We start from the raw sequence: 25,740 nt of genomic DNA, 5'->3' as shown, positions 1-25,740 counted from the left end.
GGACTGGCTGCCCCTGGAGCTGACTGAGAGGAGCTCTGCTAGTTTTGTTGTTTTACATTTCCTGTTTTCAGAGTATATATTAATTATACAAGATAATGGATTTCATCTTGGCAACTCAGTTCATGCACATGGCGTTGGACCACTTTCATCTGTATCATCCCCTCCTCCTTCCCTGGTCCCCTACCTCTTCCAGAGACTTCACTTTTCACTTACATGTCTTTGAGGTTTTTTTTTTCCAGTTTCTGCATATAAAAGAAAACATGCAACCTGTTTGAGTCTGACTTATTTTGCCTAACATGTTAACCTCCGGCTCTGTCTGTTTTCCTGCAAATGGCATAAGCCTCCTCCGTAGCTCCACTGGGTGAATGCATACAGCATTGTCCATTCATCCACTGACAGGCATGAGGGTCGATTTCACAATGTGACCATTGGGAATGGGTTGTGATTAGCAGGGCTAAGTTAAGCGTGGTTCGTTCAGGCATGTACCAAGGAGTGGTGTGGCTGAATCAAGAAGCTGCTCTATTTTCAGCTTTTTGAAGGACCTTTTTGTTACTGGTTTCCAGAGTGGCTGCACCAATTTACTTTCCCACCAACAGTGTACAAGTGTTTTTGTTTTCTGTCTGGGGGTTTCACTGTGGCATGTTAATATATAGGCGCCATTTTGATAGCCTTTCTGAGTGGGATTTCCTGGAGCAACGGGAAGGTTCTGCTGTTACTTGTGTACCGTCTCTGCGACAGCCATCTTGGCTTAGAGTCTATTGTGGAGGAGACCTCAGCCCTTCCAGCTCCAGCCATCTGCCAATGTCGCACCCGTGGCTTCTTTCAGATGGAGGAGCCATCATGAGCTGTCAGGTAACTCGGCTTCTGTTGTCACTTCCAGCATGGCTTTCTACTGTCCCTGAAGAAAAGGACCAGTGTGACAAGGAAGACAGAGGGCAGGTTCCTGACTCCATGTCTTACCAACTTCTGCACTCAACCTGTCTCGGAGTCAGGAGTCACTCCTTCCTGTCACATGGCGTGAGAAAGATGTAAGAAGGCTGCCATTTGCCTTCTGCCTGAAGCTAGGAAATACGGGTTTAGTGGCATTTGGGCCACCTCGTGTGCCCTTGTACATGTTTGCCCTTAGGCTTTATCCCATGTTTGCCCACTTTCCTGCCTGCTGTGGGGTCTTCAGCATCTCTCTGGCTCATCTCTAAGCCTGGTCCTCGCACAGATGCTTGTTAGTCTGCAGAATGGTGTGAGCTGAGCTGAAATAAACAGAAGTTGGGTTCCTTCCTGTTCTCAATAAAAAATTTTGTTCTGCCATCCACTGGGAAATGTCTTAGGCCTCCTAATTTTACACCCAAAATATCTCTAATTTGAGTGGTTTTCTGGGAAGTAAGAATAACCATAAAAGATCTGTATGCTCTGAAGTATGAATAGTGGACAATATTGACTTGGAATGCAAAGTGCTTCTTGTGTGGATTTTTTCCTTCCGTTTTCATCTTTCCTAAATAACTTTGTGAGGTTTTCAGCTGAAAGCAACCAAAACAAAAGGATTAATGACAAAACTTGGTGGTACAAATGTAATTAAAACCCAGACCCTAGATTCTCTTCCCATTATCAGGCTCTGTTTATATTTGTACCAAGGACTATAGTATTTGGGAAATGCTGTTCTGTCTACTTTTGCTGTTAATATTGTCACGTCCTGTCACTATTCAGTCATAGCAAATACGGATTGAGCTCTCCTCTGGGCCAGGGGAAGGGTCGAGTCTTGCCTTCGTTAATGTCATTTGGTGCTCACATCAGACAGGTAACATGACTCTTTTAACTGGTAAGGGTGCTATGGCTCACTGACGTTAAGTAGCTTACAGTCACACAACTAGAAACTGAAAGGGAGGACTCAGCTCCAGGACTGAAAATCCCTGGAAATTCCTTGCAAGAAATTGGGGAGGCTAGAGAAATGATTCAGTGGCTAAGAGTACTGGCTGCTCTTGCAGGGGATCCAGGTTCGGTTCTTAGCACCTACATGGCGGCTCACAACTCCAGTGCTGGGGGAATCTAACATCCTCTTCTGGCCTCCGTGAGCACCAGGTACACATGCGGTACACTTCTATGCATGCAGAATGAACATATAATAGAATACATCAGACCCGCTGAGGCTGTAAACCATGTGGGAACCAGGACCAGTAGTCTCCACAAAGCTTAGCAGGAAGATTGTTAGCAGCAAGCACACAGGTCGTTCTTTCACTAAAGACAGATGGTGTTTTTTTTTACATCATTTGTGTCGATTGTTTGTCTCCCAGTGTTTCACAGCTAACATTCTCCTCACAATCATCCCGGGTTTCTATTGGTCGTTGTGATTCTTTTTATACTGTGGGAGAGAGAATGAATCTCTCCAAGCTCTCCTTGCGGGCTATGAACCGCAATCTGCAATCACAACTTTTCAGAAACCAACGAGTCTCCTTTTAAGCTGTTAATAAACATGTCTGGCTCCATTGGGGGTTTCAAGCTATTATTTCCAGATGGTGAGACGTCCAGATCTGATAAGCTCTCATGCAGCCTACCAAGTGGAACAAAATGCCACAGCTTCGGCAGTCATTGTGCCGTTAATATGATGATGAAAAGAATAAACACGTTTCCTTATGTGGCTGCCATCGCTCCTACCCCAGGAAAAGCCATCCACTTGTTAACCAATCAAAATGTAAATGGATCACACTCAATGTTAGTATCTGTGTAGCCCTGGCTGTCTTGTAACTCACTTTGTAGACCAGGCTGGCCTCGAACTCACAAGGATGCACCTCTGTCTGCCTCTGGAGTGCTGGGACCTCCTGGCTCCTTTTCCCATTTTAATCAATTTGCTCATTTATCTAGAAGTATTCAAACCTAAGCCTTTTACGAAAGCTTCATTTACCTGTGTGATGTATCCTTTTCATTGAATGTGAGTCACATCAGTTACCACTTCCACATACAATTCAACGGTTTTTGCTGTGTGAGGTTTGTTTAGTACGGCCATCATCCTTATCTGATTTCCTATTTCCAGTCATGCTCTCAGAAGAAAACCCGTGCCTGCGGTCAGTGCCAGCCCTCTCCTCACCATGGGCGTTTGACTGTCTGTGGAATTTGTCTGTTCTGGACTTTTTACATTGACGAAGTCACATAGTAATAGCATTATGCGTTTGCTGTCTTTCTTTGTCTAAGGTTTTCAGGACTCAGCCAGGCTGGAGTGTGTGCCAGTCAGTGCTTTACGACTTCTTACAGCCGAATAGCATTGCCCTGTGGAGACATGCCTTACTTTGTTTAGAAGTCGATGGACCTTCAGATGGCTTCCCCTTTTCGGGCATTATTACCACTGTTGTTGTGAACATTTCCTGTGGGTTTCTGTGTGGGTGTGTTTTGTTTCCTGGGTGTACAGCTTACACATTTAGGAGTGGATCCGCTGGGTTCTGTGGTAACTGATGATGAGTCGCCAGTGTTCCTCAGGGTCTGCACCACGCCACATTCCCACCCACAGTATGGAAGGATTCCAGCTTCCCCACATCCTTACCCATTTTCTAACTTGAGTTTGTTATTGTTGTTGTGTTAATAGGACCAACCCAATGAGTATAAAATAGTATCTTGTGACTTTGGTTTACTCATAACTAATCCTTTCTTTTCACGTACCTATTGGCCACTATATATCTTACATGGAAAAATACCAATTCAAAATCTTTGCTTGTTTTGAAGTGGATTATCTTTTTTTTTTTTTTGTTTTTGTTTTTCGAGACAGGATTTCTCTGTGTAACAGTCCTAGCTGTCCTGGAACTAGCTCTTGTAGATCAGATGATCCTCAAACTCACAGAGATCTACCTGCTTCTGCCTCCCCGAGTGCTGGGATTAAAGGTGTGTGCCACTACCACCTGGCTAGGATTATCTTCTTTTTAAAAAGCAAACAGATATTTTTTGTGTAGAAATACATATGTATTTAAAAATCCCTAACAAACAGAGCTATTCTCTCATTCCCTCATCTTCTTAAATACCCCTGGTATAAAGGATATTGTTATATCCTAATAAAACTCCACCCAGAAGTCCAGACAATGTCCCATCCACGGAGTCTTTGGTATCTACCAGCTGCACTTTCAGGCAGTCATCTACCAGGTGGTCCTTATATTCTGTTTCCCATTTAAGCTTTATCGGTGGCTTTCCTGTCCATTGAGAACAAGTTGGGGCTAAACTTATCATGTTTAGGTTATATATAGGTTAATAACTGCTGCCCATCCCTTGTGACTGGAGCAGCTGCTGCAGGCCCCAGAGAAATGTGGTTGTCTTTTTATTTCTGACTTTTAGAGATTACTTTTTGAACACTGCTAAACCTTTACCAGGTACATGATTTGCATATCTGCCTTTGCTGAGTTAGTTAAAGATATAAAACTTTTCAGAATGTTCCTATTTCGCCGCCATGTGAAGCTAAGTCCTACCGTGTCTTTACCTGCTAATTTTTGGAAGGCCAATCAAGTTCATGTTTGAAAATAGGAATGGGGGCAAGCAGGAAAATCCGCACTTGTGGAGGGTTTAACTGTGAGGTCTCGCACCATTTTTTCCCACCACCACCTTGAAGAAGGCTACAGTTCCCTCTCCCATGGTGGAAGGTGGCGTCGATGCTGAACACGCATGCTGTGGCTTGTGAGTTCCTAGACCGGCAAAACCTGGTCCTAGTGTGCGCTGAGATCCAGCCATAGGTGTCTTGAGAGCGATTAAGACTGGAAGACTCGGGATTGCAGAATGCAGGTTCCTGGAGACTCGCGGACAGAAACATAGTTAAGGGCACTGCAGGAAGAGATTCTTGCTAATTGAGTTGTAAAGTGACTTCATCTGAGCTGAATGTTGCTGAATTGTCTCAGGCTGCTATCAGTGAAGCCAGGCACATTCCTGGCACATTCTCTGGTAACTTCAGAGTCTGGTGTGAAACTCCAGAAACTAGAAAGCTAACCGGGATGAGTCAGGCACATCATGACGGTCACAGCTTAAGATGACTGCTGTAGGTCAAACTGGGTCCACTTAGTTTATCACACTTTTAGGTAGTGTGAGAGGGAGACATTGTTTCTGCCTCAGAATTGCAAGGAAGGATGTTTATAGGACAGTTCTTGTGGATACAAACTTGCCTGTTGGAGGTGCTGTGAGGAGAAGCCTTGACATAGCTAGCTGTAGCCACCCTTCATCCACTTTCCATGGTCATCTCAACACTACATCAGGCAGAGAAGCCCCACACAGAGGCAAAACAGGGAAAGACAGACTGCAGCTGATGAAGGACAGACCGCAACTGATGATGATGGAAGCCGAGAAGGGAAGAAGAGTGGGCAAAAATACTACTGTCCTCGAGACCTTTATAGAGGGACAATTGAACTTCTTTGCACTTGGACTAAGCCATATTCCCTGTCCCCTTGCCTGCAGCAGGAGCTTTCTCTTCTGCTGGTGTAGGTTTTGTCAGTACTGGCAAGGATGACCCTTGTGGAGGTGCTAGCTAGGCTCACGTACGTCTGCTATTCCAGCCTTGGTTCTGATAAATTTGGACCTTCTTGTTAACAAGATCCCCAGGAGGTTTATATGCATATCGAAGTTTGAGCAATAGATTTGTGTGTGTGTGAGTGGGGGGGGGGGCGAGGTGATGGTACCTGGACAGAGGCAGAAGAGGACATCAGTTGTCTTGCTGTATTACATTTCGTCATATTCCTTTGAAACAAGGCTTCTCACTGAATCTGGACCCAGGCTGAGAGGTGAATCACTGCAAGGGCATTACAGGCTCATGTGGCCGCACCCAGCTTTTAATGCAGGAGCTAGGATCTGAACTCAAGTCTTCATGCGTGTGCATAGCTGTATTCTCTCTCCTTCTGTGCACGTCACATGGTTCAGCCATTAGCTTCTGAGTCAGTCTTCATCATTTTCCATAGCTTCTACTGATTTCCTCTAGTATACCCTTGGTGCCATCTTAATTCTGACTCTAGATTCTCTTCATTGCTGGGCAAGTAAAAATCTCAGTCAACTGGCATGGAGTTCTCTTGGGTTTGTCCACAGTTCCATAAGAATGGCACTCTCTGGTTTGTAGCTGTGATTGGTCCTCAGCGGCAGGAGCTCCTTGAAGGAGGGGTGTAACATGAGGGGGCTGGCTTGTTGGGGTTTTCTGTCCCATCCGGGCTTTCTGTCCCACAGTGGGCGAGCCCCAAAGAACATCACACAAAGATCTCTATAAGTTATAAAAGCTGATTGGCCCATTAGCTCAGGATACTTATTAGCTCTTGTAGCTTATATTACCCCATTATTCTGATCTATTTTTGCCATATGGCTAAGTACCTTTTTCAGCTGGCAGGTCACATCCTGCTTTCTCAGTGGTCTGCACAGAACTGGGAGGAATCAACTTTCTCCTTTTCAGAATTTTCCTGTTCTCATTGCATCATTTATACTTCCTGTCTGGTTTTTCCTCCTGGCCAATCAGCGTTTTTTTAAAACATGATTGACAGAATACACACAATTCTTCCACACCAGAGGGGGTGTGTGTCAACAGTGCAGGCATCTTTAAACCCATGCCTGGGTCTAAAACAGATCCTTGTATGCAGTAAATAGTGACAGGATTTAGGTAGGTCATTGAACTACAAAGGAAAATATTTCAGAAGACACCAAAAATACATCAAACGGCTTTTCTTCTGTTCCCAGCAAGATTCTGAGAATTTTATCTCAGGGACAGCCAGTGGTAGTGGTATAGAAATTGATGTCACACTCAGTGAACCAATGAACTTCTTAGATCTTTTATGTATTGCTTGATTTTTGTTTTGTTTTGGTTTAGTTTGGTTTTGACATAAGTAAATGTTTCTCTATTCAAATAACTGGGCTAGATTGAGGAAATGACCTTGTGAATTTAGACACACTGATAATATTTTACATTAACTTCTCTCAACCAACCCTAGTTCTGTTGCTTTTGAGGTCTGTGGCCAGGACACCTGTCAGAGCCATAACAGTTTGAAGATCTCATGAGAAGTTCTCTGAAAAATGTATAAATCAATACTAGTCGATATTAATTATCTCCACTTACTGTGTGAGCCAGGTACTTTTCATTGAGTTACATTACACATGGTCTTGGTTTTATGCTACTAATGACTTTCTAAGGTTGACAGTCTGATATGCCCATTGGTCCAGGTAAGGTGCAGGCAGCAGGATAAGATATTTTTGGCCAAGATAACATAGCTCATAAGGTGGTGAGGCCAGGATTTGGACACAGAGCCAAGAGGAAGCTATGCCAAGTTAACAACTCAAACATTTATTTATAAGCAAATGTGGCACTAAGTACATTATATAAAACAATGACAAAACCATAATCACATGTGTGTAATCATAAATGAGATAGAGTTTATAAACCAATAGTTTTAATGTTATTATTTGTTGGGATTGTATTTCTTGTAGTCCTCTCCATGAAAAGGAGATTTAACACAAGGATCTTTAGTAAACATATATATCTACTAATTTATATATAGTCCAGCTTTAACAAATAAATCTTATAATTGAGTTTTATCCTAAGAATATTTTGAAAAAGAAATCATGTTTCTTATGCTGCCCATTATATGAAATAAAAATTGTAATATATACATATACTTAAATCTTTATTACAATCTATCTATATAACATTGAACTTTATAGCTTAATTAAATCGTAGGACTAATGAATGTTGTTTTATATAAACAATTAGCATTTTAAGGTCTTATGAAAAATTTAATATACCCAAAGATATCATTTTAGAAGGTCTTAAGATGCTTAGAGTACTCACATTAATAAGATAGTGTATTTGTATTAGATTTTTTAATATATCAACACTTAGATTTGTAAGTCTGCAAGTGCATTTTAATTGGGCGTGCCAAAAAATAATTTTATCATATAAATCAAATAAATCTTTTTAAAAAGAAGGAGAAGTTGTCCCAGCTTGTAAAAAAAATATTTTGACAAAAACAGCATATGAAAACAATTATCATAGGCACCCAGGACAGAGTTACACAAAATCTAGGTGCACCCGCTTTAGAAAAGGAAAAAATCAAACAGTAGCAAGTTTATATAGCTCTGTTTCTCTAAGGTGTAAGGGTTAGAAACACAGAAAAGTGAAGCTTGTAGTGCTTCCCTCCCTCCCTCCCTTCTCTCCTCCTTCTCCTTCTCTCTCTCTCTCTCTCCCTCCCTCTCTCCTTCCCTCCCTCCCCTCCTCCTCCTCCTCCTCTTCCTCTTCTCTCTCTCTCCTGGAACAGGCAATATAGAAACATTTGTAGTTAAGGTTACAGGTGGGGCATAGCCCATTCCTTGAGAAACAGAGTTTGAATCATAAACAGGGATGAATCTCATTTGTCTTTACTACAAGATGGCTTTCAAACCTAGGATGAAGGCTGCCTAGTTTCTCACATGTGCACATACATGTAAACCCACACGTACATGCACCTGCCCACATACACACCTACATAGATACATGAACCCCACATACAAATATCCATAAACAACTCACACTCCTAAACTATTCTACAGTTATATACCCATTAAAATAACAAGAGATGGCATCTCTTGTAAGGGAGAATTCATTTGAGGTGTTCAGTGGGCTGACTACCACAGAGTTCCAGGGTAGCTGCAGTGGTAGGTGATAGGAAAACAAAAATAGTCTCACCTTTTGTATATTAAAGGTGGTGAGTCTGTGGGTGAATTTTTGCATTTACTTTATTTACAGTGTATCTTTACCAATATGGATAGAACAGTGGTTTTGATTTTAAGGACTTGAAAACAAACAAACAAACAAACAGAAAAAGCTTTATAAATCCGTGCATTTGGTTTCTAGGACAAAATCCCTACGATGAGCTTTAAGAGCCAGAAAGATGGGGGAAGGGTACAGCTACATTGTGGTATAAGGCCAGACAGAGGGCTGGCTCTGTGCATCCAACATAAGCTTCCCGCCATAATGAAAGTTCCTTCTGTACTTATCACTAAAGTACAGCTCAGAACAGTTCCAGAAGGCCAAAAATTATATTAATGCCCAGTGTGAGGATATGGCTCAGCAAGTATTCTGGTGATAATTTTCTTTGTCAGTAATGTACATTTCAAGCTCGCATTAATTTATGTACTAACGAGCTATAATTTAAGATGTAGTGAACTAGTACCCCCTGTTTCAGGTATGGGCAGGCACGTGGTTAGAATCTTTTTGTTAAATCCCCCCAAAAGGAATAAGTCTGAGCCCAATGTAATTCAGTTCTTATTTCCTTAGCTGAGGTCTTAGTTGGTTTCTTCCCACGTTTCTTGTTTCTTACCTATGCCAAGTGTGTGTGTGTGTGTGTGTGTGTGTGTGTGTGTGTGTGTGTGTTAGCATAAGAGCTGGAGAGGGCATATGTAGGTTTCAGCTGACATTCTGTGTTCCTATTCTAAGCTGAGAGAACCAAGGCTAGAGTTAGCTCCAGCCTCCTGGGCAGTAGAAGGGCTCTCTAGGGTCAGCTACTAGAATATTGCCCCAGTCTAAGCGAGGAGTTAAGTTTAAAAAAAAAAAGTTAAAATTCCTAGTCGGTACAACTAGATTTGAACTCCTTCAGCTACTACCAGTATTCTTCCTAATCTCCCTCTGGACCTGCTTAGGGTCGCCGAGCTGATGCTTGGGAAGGAAGTCCCAGAATAAGGTCTTTGTCCATTTCTAAAGCAACTTGTTGATAATGACTACAGCTTTGAGGATTTCTGTTGACCTGGCCAAAGTTCTCTTTCCTTAGCGAGGTCATTGATCTTCCCCCTCCCTAGCTGGGGAACTGTCCCTCCCCAGTGAACTTGGCTGTCACCTCCATCCAGGTCAGCAGTTCTTCACAGCACCCTCTGGCTTTGGAGACTTTGTACACCTTTACCCGGCCCAAGGTTCCTGATACCAGATGTGGACACTTGTTTGTAGTAGAGTTTTTCTGTGCCGCAGCCACTTTCCAAATTACCAACATGGAGACTCAATATTAATTACAAATGCTTGGCTAATAGCTCAGGCTTGTTACTAGCTCTTACACTTAAATTAACCCAGATTGTTTTATCTATGCTTTGCGTCATGCCTTGGTACCTTTTCTCAGTATGGCATGCCCATCTTGCTCTCTGCATCTTCCAGTGATGCTCTAACTCCATTCCTCTTCATCCTAGTATCCTCAGTTTGATTTCCCCCACAATGTTATCCTGCATTGCTATATAAGAATATATAATAATATTCTTTATTAACTAATGAGGGTAATACATATTCTCGGTGTACAGAAGGATTATTCCACTTCACTTGTTGGCATGGAAACAGTAAGTAAGAAACAAGCCAAACATTGCAAACAAGATAGGCAATGCTTCACTGAAACTATTGCTCCTAAGCAACTGGGAGCCAGTGAGGACCAGAGAGTTGAACAGGTTGTTTGGTAAACAAAGGAGGAGGTAAGCATTGCATTTGCTTGTGTGAGTCTAGAACATTCCATTAGTCGTAGACATGCATTCAGAAGATGCCTTTCTGCTTATTCACTAGCACCCTGGCTTTATACTTCATGGACTTTATACTTCATGGACTGCCAGAATCAAGATGTCCCAGGGCTTGCTGAGTTTCCCTCCCAGCTGCCATTGCTGCCTTGAGCAGATGTCTGTAGTTAGTGTATGCCTTGTGAGGTGCTTTAGTTGCTGTTGTCGTGAATCTGATGTTTCCAAATTTTCTGGAAGCTAAAGTAAAGCACACTCACTTTCAAGCTGCGCCCCTAGGCCAAGGTTGCCCACCAGACTATTTTAGGTCAGGGTGTCAGGGTGCCAGCTGTGAACCTCAGATTGCTTCCTCGGAACTTGGGTGACATTTCTGCTCTTTGCAATGAAAGGAGAGCTGTTAGGGTCGTGTGGCGTTCAACTTCAAAGAGCTTGATAGAAATCATTATTACCAAACATAGTGCTCTATTTATTCCTCATGCATGACTCTCAACCATTCCACAAAGCAGCTCTTTTGTTTCTCCCATAAAATTACATATCTAGCTAAAGGCTGAAAAGAAGAAAGAATACAGTTTTTCCTAGCCAGCCTGCAGTTGGGTTGGAGATGATTACAGGCATAGTTCTTGTTCATTATTAGTGTACATACGAAGGTTGGACACGTAGGGTCTGCTGCTCAGTGTAGTGATTCTGGGGCTGCTGGTGTTATTGGTTTTGAGTACATACAGACACCTTGATTTTTATACACCAAGATTCCTTTTACATAAAAGCACAAAATTTTCCTGAAGCAACCGGTTGGTATCCTGTGAAGCAGTTTAACACAGGCAATTCACAAAGCAAGACATGAGAATGTCATGCCTTTTATATTTATTTAAAATAGTTTGAATACTTGATATCTTAACTACTTATGTACTCTAACTCTGGATTTTAACATAGTGACTACATTGGATTGAATTACAGATCTTCTGTTTTGTAGCTACACTTTGGGAACTATCTAAATATCAAAATGTGTCAAGGCAAAATATAAAGAAGAGTAGAATTTAGGTAAAGACTAAGGTACTTAAAAATGAATCTTGTGAGTTTCGTCCACTTGGACTAGAAGTCGGTGAAGGATGAATACCTACATTTGAGTGAAGGTTATCTTTAGTCTGTTATAGTTGAGTTCCCTTGTCATTCATTGCCCTGTGGTGACTAACTGTACCCATATGACTCTGAGTTTTCCTAAACTATTTGAGTTTCTGAATTTGCAGATTCAGCGATATCCTCTTTGAATCTTCCTGTGATTTTAGTCATTTTCCCCTCCCAGCTAGCTTGTCACTCATCAGGCTAACATGTCACACAGGAAGAAAGATATGATACTTGTCTAACTCATTTATTTCTTGATTTTTTTTTTTAAAAAAGGTGTGTATGTTGAGGGGAAGGCAAGACAGAGTGGTTAGATGTTATTTGAAGTAGTTGGAACAAGATAATACGAAAATATTAATATTTTATGAGTTTTAATGATGTATCCTGTGAAGTTGAGCTTCCATACAGCAGGTGGTTTTCACATAGACATATTAAGGCAAGATTTCAGAGAATAAAAATTTCTTGTTTCTTTTTCTTCTTTAAAAATTATTTATAAATAACCTGTGATTTATTTCTGGAGTTTTCCATGCAGTATTTTAAGAATGAGTGAGATTCGTGTAGGTTATTGAAACTACAGTACATAAGGTAGAGGTCCACGGCTACTGGACCTGTAAATCCTTGGATTATTGAGATTAATGAGGGGCCCTCCTAGCCAGAGGATGTGTTTGGTTGCCAGGGAAACCAACCAACCTTGTGATTCAAGGCATTTCTAAGGAAGGGGGTGTTGGGGACCAGCCTATACAAAGCTGTGTAAAGGCGTGGGGATTTAGAAATATAGTAAAGAATATGAAAATGCAAAGGGAAATACTAAAACAGAAACATATAGGATAGTATCTGGAGGGAATTCACCCACGTTTAATTTCTAATTACTTTAAATACCTCTGACCCCAAAAATTAGAAGTAAGAAAAAAAACTGCATTAACATGATACAAGGAAATGAACATACCAACTGAAGGTTGTGAGCTACATCCATAGTTAAACATTCTGTTGCTAGAACAAAATAAGTCATGCTCACACCCTAGACCAAAACATTGGGTAAGCAAACCACTCCCTGGGTGGAATCCAGTTATCTCCATAAGGGAACTAGAACTTAGTTGGATCCTTGGACTTTTGTTTGAGATAGGAGCAATCGACTTCTCTTTTCTTGGAACACAAGGGCTGGCTATTAGCCACACCTATTGACAATAATCTAGAGAGAGCAGAACTCTCTGATCTATATCTAGGTGGGACCTTTGAGGTAGAGGCATGATAACCTTGAAGGAACTAGAGGTAAGTTCCAACTCTCTGACCTTTGGTCAAAGGGAAAATAGGCTCACATTTTTGGACCTCCACAAGGGGGGAAAAGTTTATAAACTGGTAGTCAATAATGTAACCAATCATGTCTGTATAACGAGACTTTTATAGCAGGCTTAAGTTTTAACACTTCTAGATAAATGAACAAATTGAGCTTTTGGAAAGTGGCATGCCACGGGGCAGGGAAGTTCTGTACCCTTCCTCCCATTCCTGGGCTTGTGCGTCAGGGTGTCAGCTCCCCTGACCTTTCATCCCTGTGCTTTGTAATATCTCTAGGTTTAGTTCAGCTTTGTAATCTGTTCTAGCAAACTAATAGAACCCAAAGGCAGGGCCATAGGAACTGTGATTTGGAGAAGTTCAGCCAGAAACCCAGGCTGTCTAGGGCTTATGATTGATGTCTAAAGTAGAGCAGTTTCGTGAGACTTCAGTTAACCTAGGGACCTGTAGAGTTTTTTAATAATGAAAACATCCTTCTGTTTGTATAATTACAAAGTTCAAATATAAGAAAATTGGGATCAGAAACTTCATAAAAGGACTCTTGAGGCTGGGGAGATGGCCCAGAGGTTAAGGACACTTAGTGCTTTTCCAGAGGACCCAAGTTCAATTCTCAACACCCACTTGGAGATGCTTACAACAGCTTGTAACTCCAGCTACTGAGCTCTGATGCCCTCTTCTGGCCTCTACAGACACTGCAGTCATGTGTGCAACACCTCCCCCCCCCCCCCACATAGTTACATAATTAAAAATAAAAGACAGTCTTTTTTTTTTAAGACTCTTGATTTAATCGAGTTAAGCATGCTGGAATAATGAATGGAGAGCATTAGATAGATAATATTGGTGCTCTAAAATGTGGTACCTGTCAGAGCGACAGCAAAGTAGTGAGATGCGGTACCGCAGACCCATAATCTCAACACTCAAACAGAAGGATTTCAAGATCGAAACCACCTGGATATATAAAGAGACTTGTCTAAAAACCAAACAGAAATTATTTTTTCATTAAAATTATAAAAGATGAATAGGCAGGTAAATTTATTATAAAAATATCTTCTAAAAGATTTATTTATTTACTCATGTGTGTGTGTGTGTGTGTGTGTGTGTATTCACCACATGCGTGCAGGTGTCTGAAGTGCTGAGATGAAGTCAGCTCCCTTGAATCTGAAGTTCCAGGTGGTTGTGAGACACTCCATGTGGGTACTAAGAACTGAACCAGCATCCTCTGTAAGAGCAGCAAGTGTTCTTAACCATTGAACCATCTCTCTAGTCCCCAGAATTTATTTTGTAAAAAGCACTTGTGAGAAAAATACAACTATAAACGACCTACAAAATACAAAGCAGATCTTTGCTATGGATAAAGTATAAGGTGGCCTGTGGGAAGAGTTATAGCGGGTTGCAAAGATGACGGATTTAGGGAATGTGGATGTATTTTAGTGTTAGAGCACTTACTGAGCATGCGCAAAACTAGCACAAATTTTAGTTTGTCTTAATAATAAAAACCCTGAGTTGGATATTAGGGGGCGAAAGCTGAGAGATCAGAGAAGCAGAGTGGCCAGCCACTAGAGAGCTATCACCTCGACCAATGCTCAGATCGAAGGGGCGATCCTGACCCCAGACTGTGTCCTCTGACTGCACCCCAGACGTCATCTTCAGACTGCACTACTCCTCAAGCTGACAGAGCTCCTGTCTCCTCTCACTTTATATTCCTCTCTGCATCCAGCATCGCTCCTGTCTCCACCTCCCTATGATGAGATTAAAGGCATGGGATCCCAAGTGCGGTAATCACCTTAGTGTGAACTCTGTTTTTGTTTTAGACAGACTCCATCTTATGTAGCCCAAGGTAGCTTGAACTAACAGAGATCCCTCTGCCTCTGTCTTCTGAGTCCTGGGATTAAAGGCGTGTGCCACCACTCTCTAGCCTCTAGTGGCTTAGCTCTGCACTCTAATCTTCAGGCGATCTTTATTTGTTAAAACACAAACAAAATATCACTACATGAAACCTGGACTTGCTTTTAGGTACTACAGAGGGAAAAAGAGAGAGAGATGAAGAGAGGCAAGGAGAGCAAGGAGCTTCTGATGAGGAATCTTTTCTTTCCCGTAGTCATCTTTGATGATGTGTCGTTACAATAGAGAGACCGATGAGGAGGAAATCAAAGCAAAATCTTTCATGTGAAGGATATTTTTTTTTACATTTTCTTAATGCGTGCTTCCTATTCACTACCTTCTGGATTTTGCAACTCTAAACTTTATAGATTTGCAAGAGATGGTCTAAACAGCTTTTCTTGCCATTGAAATTTGCATTGTGCGGTACTTTCTCATCAAATTATATGCAAGAGATCTAAAAGTGTTTTCTCTGTCTTCCCCGTTTTCCTTAGGCATTGTCATAGGAGTCTTGGTTCGTGGACACAGTGAGCTCTCAAATCTGGATAAATTCTACTTTGCTTTTCCTGGCGAAATTCTAATGCGGATGCTGAAGCTTGTCATTTTGCCACTGATCATATCCAGCATGATCACAGGTACTTTGTGTTCTCTGATTATTTAAGGAGCCCAGGAGAACCTTGGCTGTTCTTTACTAAATATGGAAAAATAAAAATGCATTAGGTGCATCATACAGGCATGCAAACAGATCACACACACACACACACACACACACACACACACGCAACACACACAGAGAGAGAGAACTCATTTGCAAAGCACATTCCCTTGACTTGAAGTGTAGTGGGATTCTTAAAGTGGCATTGCTTCATTGTGTCGCTGCCCTGCTGGCACTGTTAACCCCAGCTCAACCCTTCATTTGTTCAGCATGTGATGTCTTGTGAGCAAGATGCCATTTTTAAACATATTATGTATAAAATTCTATCTAGGGCACAGAATGGGGAAATGCATATTTGGCCATGGAAATGTCAGCTTATGTCCTCAGGAAAAACGCAGTTGTCAATTTCGATCATGTTTTCAGTAGCTGGCTCCTTTGGTTCCCAGCTTCAGCTCTCCGGCCCACTAACTTCTGGGCAGCTGTCCTGAGGGTGCCTCTCCTCCTGGCTCGTCACCCACTCCCTCAGCACTAGCTCTAGGTACCTGCCCTGCAAGCCTGCCATGGTGTCAGCAGCCAGGAGCTATGGAAAAGGTTTAATTAGAGTTTGCATCCTAGTCTAAAAGGCTAGTATTTTTAAATCTGCACTTACAACATAGTTGGATTTGGACGTGTATTTCTCCTTTGGGTCATGATGGCCAAATGAGGCACGGCAGTGTTCCTTCAAACTGCACCAAGCATTCTTATGTACAGATTGACATATTTTTTAATGACATTTATCTGGAGTTGGTACGCTGCTGTGCACCTTCTGTGCTTCTTACACTGACTTTTGTTCTGGCACTTGATAAAACGTGACATGGTGTCTCTCACTTGTGTTATGGGCTCGAAAACGCAAGGCTTTATGTAACTATGCAATTAGGAGCCTTGACATGTCCTTTTTCCGGAACTCTCTTCCCAGTGTCATGGCAAAGGCTCTGTCTGTGGAGTCTGACATTAGAGGTGGCCGTGAGAGCGTCAGCACTGACGTCATTCGCTACGTTCTCTGAAAAGCTGTCACATTTGCCGATTCCCAGGTGCCAAAGTCCAGGCAGACCAGAGCCCCATGGGATCATTTTTCTTAAGTGACCTTGCTGTTCTTGGCTTATTAGAAACCTAAAGAGAACATTTAATTACTTTTACTTATGGGTTTAGCTATGGTTAAAAATTCCCAGTTTCTTTCAAGCCTAGTCGGGGTGAGGGAAACAGAAGATCCATTATTCGTTTCATATAATGTTTGCTTATTTAAATTATTGAAAGCATTTGAAGTTTGGAAGATTTCTTATAAATACCCAAATTTTTGGCATTAAAAAAAATCAAATCTGCAAACAGGGCCCATGTTTCCCCATATCAATAGTGTCCTGGAACAAGAGACAACTGTTTGATTTAGCAGGCACAAATGCATTTGAGGACACCAAAGTCACCAACCACCATTCCATATTTGGTACTCTCTCATTGCCTGCCTGGCTCCTATAGGCATTGCAGGTATAATTTAGAATTTTCTCCATGTTGAAGATCCTTAAATCAGTTCTTGTACTCTTTTAGACAATATGAAGTCTTGGGCTTCTCTCTCAAGAAAAATATTCAGAGGCTGGAGGGATGGCTCAGAGGTTAAGAGCACTGGCTTCCCTTCCATAGGTCCTGAGTTCAATTCCCAGCAGTCACATGGTGGCTCACAATCTGTAGTGTGATCTGATGCTGTCTTCTGGTGTGCATCCATCCATGCAGATAGAGCACTTGTATACATAAAACAAACACATAAATCTTTAAAAAGAAAAGTATTCACATTTGTACATATAGAGAATATTTTGCATGTATCTATACAAGGCTTATAAGCTATGTGATGTATGACATGGTTTGATTAAAAAACAAACAAACAAACAAACAAACAAAACTCAACCCAGAATAGACCAGAATTCATATAGAAAGTCAAAGTTTAGAAGAAAGGGTAAAAAAAATATGTGTATGAATATACTACTTCTATAATGGTGTGTGTTTGGACAGTATCGTTCTCGGCAGTAAATAACTCTTCCAGATTTGCAGGCTGGAGGTTTTTGTGTGTAGGTTGACCTTGAAAATTATGTAAGGAAATAATTTACAGCTCGCGGATTCCATCGGTAGCCCAGCTCCTCTATCCCAACAGTAGCCCACAGCTCTTCACTTCCCTTTTGCCAATTTCTGGGAGCCAAAGTCAACACATACCTTATTCTTTTGATATAAAACAATGAAAGGTCAAAGGTTTGAGGGACGTGAGTAGAAGCAGGCTGGGAGGGCAATGTCACATGTGTGTGTCTAATTGTCGGGTTAGTCGGGGAGAGTCGGCAGGAATGTGGGGAAGAGGACTCATTTATACCTTTTTTATTACCATGTCAACTTAGAAGCACAATAGAAGGGAACATGTTCCGATATTTCCAGCTAGTAATTCCTGACAGGTTTTATCCTAAAGGAGTATATTCCTAGAGACCCATTCCAAGACTCAACTATAGGGCCCTCGGAATAGTGCTTTCATGATGATGCTAAACAGTGAATGTGTGTTACACACATGAGTTAGCATGTTGCAACTGCTAAAAGCCGGCTTGCATACATACCGAATGGCCCATGACAACGTTCCCAGTATAGCTCAGAACAAAAGAAAAAAGCAAATTATACAACACAAAAGACATTGTGGTCATCTGGACTTTATTATATAGTATTTGCATTTTTAAAAGCTAACCCAAAACTGGAAGATTAACAGCCTTTCAATGAGAATAGAAATAAAATATGGTCCATTTTGCTTTCTTCACATTGTTGAGGTGAACACCTGTTATTTTTGTTATGGTGTTTCTTTGTCTCGTTTCATATTTTCTTTTGTTTAAGGAGGAAATGGAAGAGTGGATGAGTTCTTCTCTGTGTACTTCAAACTGCGTCTACTTTCCTCCTGCCTCCTTCCCTTCCCCAGCTGCTTTCCCTGCCAAAGCAATGCCACTTTTACCCTGGCATACCGGTCCTTCTCCAGGCCCTACACTCACCTTTGCCTCTGCACCCAGAGATAGGGCGATCCCATTACAAAAGCCTTTTCCTGGGGCAATAGCCTTAGTCCATTCCTGGAGAGGTAGGATGGGGGGAGGGGCATGGGAGTGAGGGCTACAACAGAAGAAAGTGTCAGGGAAGCTGCAGGTTGGGGGCAGGGCTTATTTATTTATTTATTTATTTATTTATTTGGTTTTTTTCAAGACAGGGTTTCTCTGTGGTTTTGGAGCCTGTCCTGGAACCAGCTCTTGTAGACCAGGCTGGTCTCGAACTCACAGAGATCCGCCTGCCTCTGCCTCCCGAGTGCTGGGATTAAAGGCAGGGTTTAATAAGTTCTCTGGGAATAGGTAGAAGCAGAAGAACTGCTAAGACTCAGACCCAAGACTAATAGAGTGAGCGCCTGTAGGAAAAACAAAAACAGCAGCCACACTAATCTGTCATCAAAGCCTCCTGTGGGAAAAATCTGCGTATTTTATAGCTGTATTTTTCCATTTGTTTTTGTTTTTCAAGACAGGGTTTCTCTGTAGCTTTGGAGCCTGTCCTGGAACTAGCTCTTGTAGACCAGACTGGCCTTGAATTCACAGAAATCCACCTGCCTCTGCCTCTTGAGTGCTGGGATTAAAGGTGTGTGCCACCACTGCTTGGCTATAGCTGTTTTTTTTTTTTAACATCAAATATCCTTGCTGACATGTGATTAGGAAATCATGTTTATCTGAGAAATTTGAATTTAGACTTGATAGAAAATAGTGTAGGATGATGTTGTAAGACCCCACTTGTTCGTTTCCTGGACACCCAGACTCCCGAAATAATCACACAGAAATCATATTATTTGCAATACTGTTTTCCCAATAGCTTAAGTGTATTTCTGGCTAACTCATATCTTAAATTATCCCATCTCCATTAATTTGTGTATTGCTATGAGCCTGTGGCTTACCCGGTAACGCCACGGTTTTTCCTGGTGGGGCCCCCCGTTAGGGCTCACTCACCCAGTGGGTCGGCTTGCTGAACACTAGTTGTCACCTGTTGTATACCCCTATAGCCCTCTGCAGGAGGGGGGACATGGTATAGTGGCAGCATTTCCATAGACAGGATGTCATAGAAAGCCAGAATTCTCACCATGATTTACATCCCGAAGCAAGAGTACCTTCCTGCCGTGATGGAGATGTGTGTGTATGCCCTTTGAAAGTTTCGGTTTCTAAGCTAAGTTCTAGCAAACCTCTAGAGAAATCATGGGGGGAAATGATGGAGCTGCCTGAGAACTGTGGCGCTGTGAAAACCCAGGAATAGGTCACCACGACTCATGAGCTTTTATCTGGGTCGCATTTCTTCAGTCTGATGGCTGGAGCCTCCCACCACCAGCACAAGAAAAGATCAGCCCTTCTCATCCCATTCCGGGATTCCAAGGCACATCTTCCTGGCAGCTCGTAGCACCCAGGTAAGCTGTGCTCCCTAAGGCACAGCTGTGCCCCCTGCTGTCTGTTGTGGCTGCCATCCAGCCTCTGTCCTGACAAGGTTCCTCTTCACTGCTCCATCTCAAGGGGCTCAGCAATTCTCCACAGAGTGGATGAGGACCGAGTGTTGCCAAGGACTCAGGCATAATCAAAAGCAGCTAAGACACCAGCATTCAGTCACTCCCAGAAAGGGCTCTTCAGGGTCTATGCTCCTCAACAGGGCTCCCCTCTTCTTAGCCACTTTGCTTTGAAGATGGTAGAGAAGCATCTGCCTCCACACCAGAGTGTTCCAACGTGGTTCACCTCAGGCTCAAAACCTGATCTAATGAGGAAAGGCTCCATCACCACCCAGACTTCCTGTCCCAGGAAGTGTGTCCTCTGTAACATGTGCCATTGGAGACAATCCACCTTAGAGAAAATCTCCTTTGCTGTCTTGAAGGATTGGTCTTTGCTTTTAAAGCCCATCGAAGTACTTAACCCTAGTACCTGCTGGGTTGTTGGATCTCCACCAAGCCAGTAGATCCTGGAGAGTGTCTAGGTCAGGGTGAATCAGATCGATGTTGGCTTCAGTGTGTATTTCTTACCCAGATCAGGAAGAAGCTTGTGTTTAACTGTTTCCTGCAAATGCCTACAGCATACAAGGGTGTGCGGAGCAAGTCAGGAAATGTCCCTTGTGAATGGCTCAGGGCATTCCAAGTTTATGCCAAGCTGAGAAAACACCCTTTTTTCACTCCTTGTCTCTCCGAGGCCAAGTGTTTAAATACCAGAACTGAGTCCATTTCCTGAGCAGGACACATCACCAAACACTAGATATCAGTACAAACTCTGCCCCCCATTTATCAAAAACAACAGTGCCAAGATAGTGCTGGTTGAATGATTGGGCGTATATCTGCATAGATCTCCAAGGTATTCTGACTTTGCATTCAGAAGATTAGAATATTACCACAGATTAGAAAGTGATTGTTACTCTAACTCCTACATTAGGGTTGCAAAATGTTTCAGGTTTGCCTTACACCATAAAAGGAAACCTCTCTTTTCCTCTTACTTTTTTTTTTTTTTTTTTTTTTTTTGGTTTTTCGAGACAGGGTTTCTCTGTGGCTTTGGAGCCTGTCCTGGAACTCGCTCTGTAGACCAGGCTGGTCTCAAACTCACAGAGATCCGCCTGCCTCTGCCTCCCGAGTGCTGGGATTAAAGGCGTGCGCCACCATCGCCCGGCTCCTCTTACTTCTTAACCAAGAAAAACTGAGGCCTTATATGACCATATGGTTTTAAGGCAGGTGTAGTAACTCAAGCCTCTAATCCTAGCATGTGGGAGGTGGAGACAGGAGGATCAGAAATTTAAGGCCAGCCTTGGCTGCATAGTAACATGGTGAGTTTGAACCTAATTTGAGCTACATAAGACCCTGCATAGAAAAAAATATATTAATGAATGTCTTCAGAAGGTGCTGTAGAATGCAGGTGGAGAAAAAAGTGAAGTGGTTTGAAGAATCAGAAGTATCTCACCCTTGACATTGAGTCTTGCACAACTCATCAGGTTGTCTTGACTGATGAAGGCATTCTTTTTTATATATAAGCTTTATTATTAAAAAAACATTGAAATTAAAAAAAAAAAACATCACACACCAAACTAAAGCAGATTCAAAGTCTACATTCTTTTAAGGCTATCCATATTCATTTACTCATGGTCTTCTGTATGCCGGAAACAGTCCCATACCCAGTAGAAAGAGCCATGCTATGTACCTCGCTCAGACAGGGTCATTCAGTTTTATTAATAAATGCTTATTAACCACAACTACATGAAAACTAACAGGAAAGCAAACACACTTCTAAGAGGGTGAATTCCAGCCGCCCACCTGTCCACGGAATTAAGGTCCTCTGAGAGCCAAGATGGGTGTTCGCATCTGGACAGGAAGACTTGGAGATGCACGTATCACTTAATTGCACAATGTGGCATCTGCTGGAAGTCACCTGTTTGTAAACACAGGTGGCTGACAGCTTGCAGTTGGATATCAGAAAGAAAGCATGCAGGGCTCTCCTGAAACTTCAGTAGTTTATTATTCCACTCAGTTTTTTTTTTAATGAAAGTACCATTTCAAGATGGTTTAGAGACTGAGAACCCTGTGTTGAAGAAGGCAAAGAAGGCAGAACCAGTGGGCTCAGCCTGCATTTTAAGTGCCCCCTTTCCTTCTCCCAGCCTTGTTTGGGAATTGGAAATGAGTCGGGGTATCTTTATGAAGATGACTTAAGCATCTTCTGGAGACCCTCAGGGACATAGCTCTGAAGCTGGCAGATTGACTATATTAACTTGGTTCTATAATGCTCCTCACCCAAGGGAGCTGTGGAAGCAGTTAGCCTTCCCATAAATGTGCTGTCTGCACAGAAACAGAATGAAAAATGGCTGATAAATGAGCCCATTTTAGCCTCTTCCCAAGACACTGAGTCCCAGAGTATCAACCATGAGTGGGCATGCCTTCTACTAGAACTGGTGCCAGGAGGTTCCATTGACTGTAAGAAACTTTCCCCCACCCCCAAGGGAGAGTGAAATACTGTAGAGATTTTAGTGACTCTCCAGTGTTCTAAAAATATAGATCCTAGGATACCATTAATTCATTCCATCTTCAGTGAGCCAGGCTCAGTGGTATATCCACAATTTATAAACTTAAGGCCTATCCTAATGAGAAAGAGAATATTGCAATGTTTTCTGGGAATAAGGCAACATGAGAAGGAATTTTGAGAGAAGGATAGAAATCAAAAGAGAGAGGGAAAGGGAATTCAATACAGAAGGGAATGGAAGAAGCCATAGCATCTCAGGTCAGAAATAAGACTTCAACCAACCAGAGTCCTAGAAACTTGGGATGGGAGGACGTAAGATGGGAGGATGCACATAAGACTTCGTACAACTCACTTAGGGCTCCGACAAGCCTGCACACTCAGGAAGAGAATTACACAATGACATTCACCTGGGTCATTCTTTACAAATAGACACCTTAAGGACACTCCTTGTGGAGAAGGACCTATCACAACTAAACAGGAGAGCCAGACCTGGGAGCCACACCGCCTGACTTTCAACACTGAGTCTGCCATTCACAGTGAACCCCAGATACATCACCTGCACTCAATCTCTTAGTGCTTTTTGTCAGCTGTCAGAGGTTTCCAGAAGGTCTCTGAATTGGCACCAGAAGTTGCAATGGTTGATATTAGGATTCAGTTAAACATGTATGAAGGCGCGAAAGCTGTCATTCAAGAAATGGAGCCAATATTAAAAGACTCTGTCCACAGCCTGTAACATTCACCAGTTCTACCTAGAAGCCTCAGCTACCAACTGTGTAGAATTGGGATCTGCACAGGAGGATAAATACAGTTGTGTTATGAGACAAAAATCATCTCCCCAAGCCCTGTGCTAACTGTTGCTGTGAAAACATTCCTGTGGACATTGGGAGAGAACAGTTGAGTCACTCAGGTCCCCTAGAGCAGTGGTTCTCAACCTTCCTAATGCTGCGACCCTTTAATACAGTTCCTCGTGTTGTGGTGACCCCAGCCATAAAGTTACTTTCATTGCTATTTCATAACTCTAATTTTGCTATGGTTATGAACTATAATGCAGATATCTATTTTCCAATGGTCTTAGGCAACTTGTTCAATCAATCCCCAAAGGGGTTGTGACCCACAGGTTAAGAACCAATGCTTTATACTGTGTTGAATGCATTCATTGGATAACAAGCCTTGCAAAGAGCTTGCGGAATCTTCTGAACAACTGACCCCCAAACACCAATGGCTCCAACATTCTGTGATACAGGAGAAACCCAAACAGCCAAAGAACCATGCACGTGCATGCATGCACACACTGCAGTCAGTGGGGGGTGTCATAGGGGTGTGCACACCTGTGCCTATGGGGAGCACACAGGTCAATGTCTTCCTCTATCGTTCTTCTACATTTGTCTTTGGAAACAGAGTCTGTTACTGAACCAGGAACTTGCTGTTTTATCTAGGCTGGCTGGCTAGCAGCCTCCCAGTCCCCCCCTCCCCCCCCCCCGTCTCCCTCTCATGATGCTGGGCTGAAAACTTTTCTTGTAGCTTTTCTTGTAGGTGCTGAGGATCTAAACCCCAATCCTCGTGCTTGGATAGCAAGCCCTTTATCCACTGAGCATCTCCCCAGCCCCACTCACTGTTTCTTGGTCGACTTTGAGGCAAAACCTGGACCAGATGACGGCGACTACAACGTGACTCTTCTATAATCTACCTGAGGACGAGTTTATTTTGCTAACTTCACAGAGAGGTGTAGAGTTGTGATACAGCCCTTTTTAAAGGGAGCTCTACAATTGTGTGAGTGTCTTTAAGAAACACATTTGCCACAGGTGAAGCATGCAGACAGAAGAATACATTCTGCAGGTTCCCTCTGCCTTTGCCGTCCCAGAAGTATTCACCCTGATAGCTGAGATTTCCAGTACCCTAGATTAACACAATGAGATTATGGCCAGCCTTGTTTTTCCCCTGGAGAATGAAAAGAAAACATTTCACAGTTTTAAAAATGGTAACATGTTTGTTTACTCCATGTTGCAACCCTAAGAAGTAGTCAAGTGGGCGGGGTCTTGTCTCCATCTGTAGAGATAAGGAAACCGGAGGTTGGAACAAGATTAAGCCTCTTTCCCGAGATCACATAAATCACAGGGTAGCACCTGGGACAGAACATTCTGCTTCCCAGAAGGCTGGGGTAGACAATCACACATGAATATGCTAAGTAGTGTGTGTGTGTGAGAGAGAGAGAGAGAGAGAGAGAGAGAGAGAGAGACTATGAGGCTCTTACAGTCTAGTGAAATTAAAGTGATACTTTATTTGTGTTTTAATAAATAAAGCTTGCCTGAAAATCAGACTGCAAAGCAGCCACACTAGTCAGCCATACAGGTCAGGCAGGCAGTGGTGGCACACACCTTTTATCCCAGTGGCCACACTAGTTAGCCAAAGAGGCCGAGCTCTAGAGGGGAATATAAGGCCGGATGAGACAGGAACTCGCTCTCTTTCAGTCTGAAGGTTTCGCAGAGGCAAAAGCTCTCTAGTGACTTGGCTACTTTGCTTCTCTGATTTTTCAGCTTGAACCGCAGTCTCTTAGTTTTTACTATTCGTGCAGCAAATGTTAATCAGTTCATTGATTCTTATTTCTAAGCGGAGCACATGGCCCCCTGGGGCTCAGACAACTGTCCCAAAGAAAGGACTTAAAAGCCAGATGAGGAGTGGGGAATAACAGCTGGAGAGAAAGGGCTTTGAGGAGGAGCTTGGTCCGACAAAGAAGAGGGCTGGGTGATGTGCTGTGTCCAGCAGGTACACATGCAGGCTGGAGAGATGTCCGTGGGGTCTCATCCCCCAGCGTAAGGCTTTATTATTTTATCCTCAGTGCCCCTGGAGGATTACACTGGAGCGTGAAATTTTTGCCGCTTTAAAAGCTTTGGTGAATGGCTGTGCAGCAAAGGATGGGGGATGGGAAATGGATAGGAGGATGTTTATCAAGTGTGCTCTGTTGCTCAGGGACACACATCACTGACCGCTGATGCCATAGGTGTAGACGGCAGCTCTAATCTTCACAGGCTGGGCAAGCTGAGGTTGTTCAGCTTGCTCCTTGCAACCAACCTGAAGGAGCTGCACAGGCTTTTAAAGATGACCGTGTCCATGAATAAATCAAGTTTGGGAATAAAACCCATGCGTCTTTTCTCTTTGCGCAACTGACTTCTCTGCTGGTGACAAAGCTGGAGTCACCCATGCGGTTGTTTAACTCCTGTGTTACCCTGAGCTTGGATGTTATGTCCACTCAGACCTCTGGAGCCCTAGCAAATGCCTGACTCCAGTGTCAGAGTTCGTCTTGACACCTTGACT

The 25,740-nt window shown here is 42.7% G+C and overlaps 1 protein-coding gene across 1 annotated transcript in view; it reads left to right on the top strand.

Moving 5' to 3' along the window:
• Window positions 1-25,740, top strand: part of Slc1a1 (solute carrier family 1 member 1) — a 72,986-nt gene that overhangs the window by 23,662 nt on the left and 23,584 nt on the right. The window contains exon 2 of the mRNA XM_041661189.1: window positions 15,222-15,362. Within this exon, the coding sequence (XP_041517123.1) occupies window positions 15,222-15,362 (141 nt within the window). The remainder of the gene's footprint in view (window positions 1-15,221; window positions 15,363-25,740) is intronic.

Source organism: Microtus oregoni, unplaced genomic scaffold, assembly GCF_018167655.1.
Source record: "Microtus oregoni isolate MIOR12 unplaced genomic scaffold, Mior012 000012F_ref0000307, whole genome shotgun sequence".
Lineage (NCBI taxonomy): Eukaryota > Metazoa > Chordata > Mammalia > Rodentia > Cricetidae > Microtus > Microtus oregoni.
The sequence above is the reverse complement of the archived record's forward strand: the minus strand, read 5'-3'. Positions and strand labels throughout refer to the sequence as shown.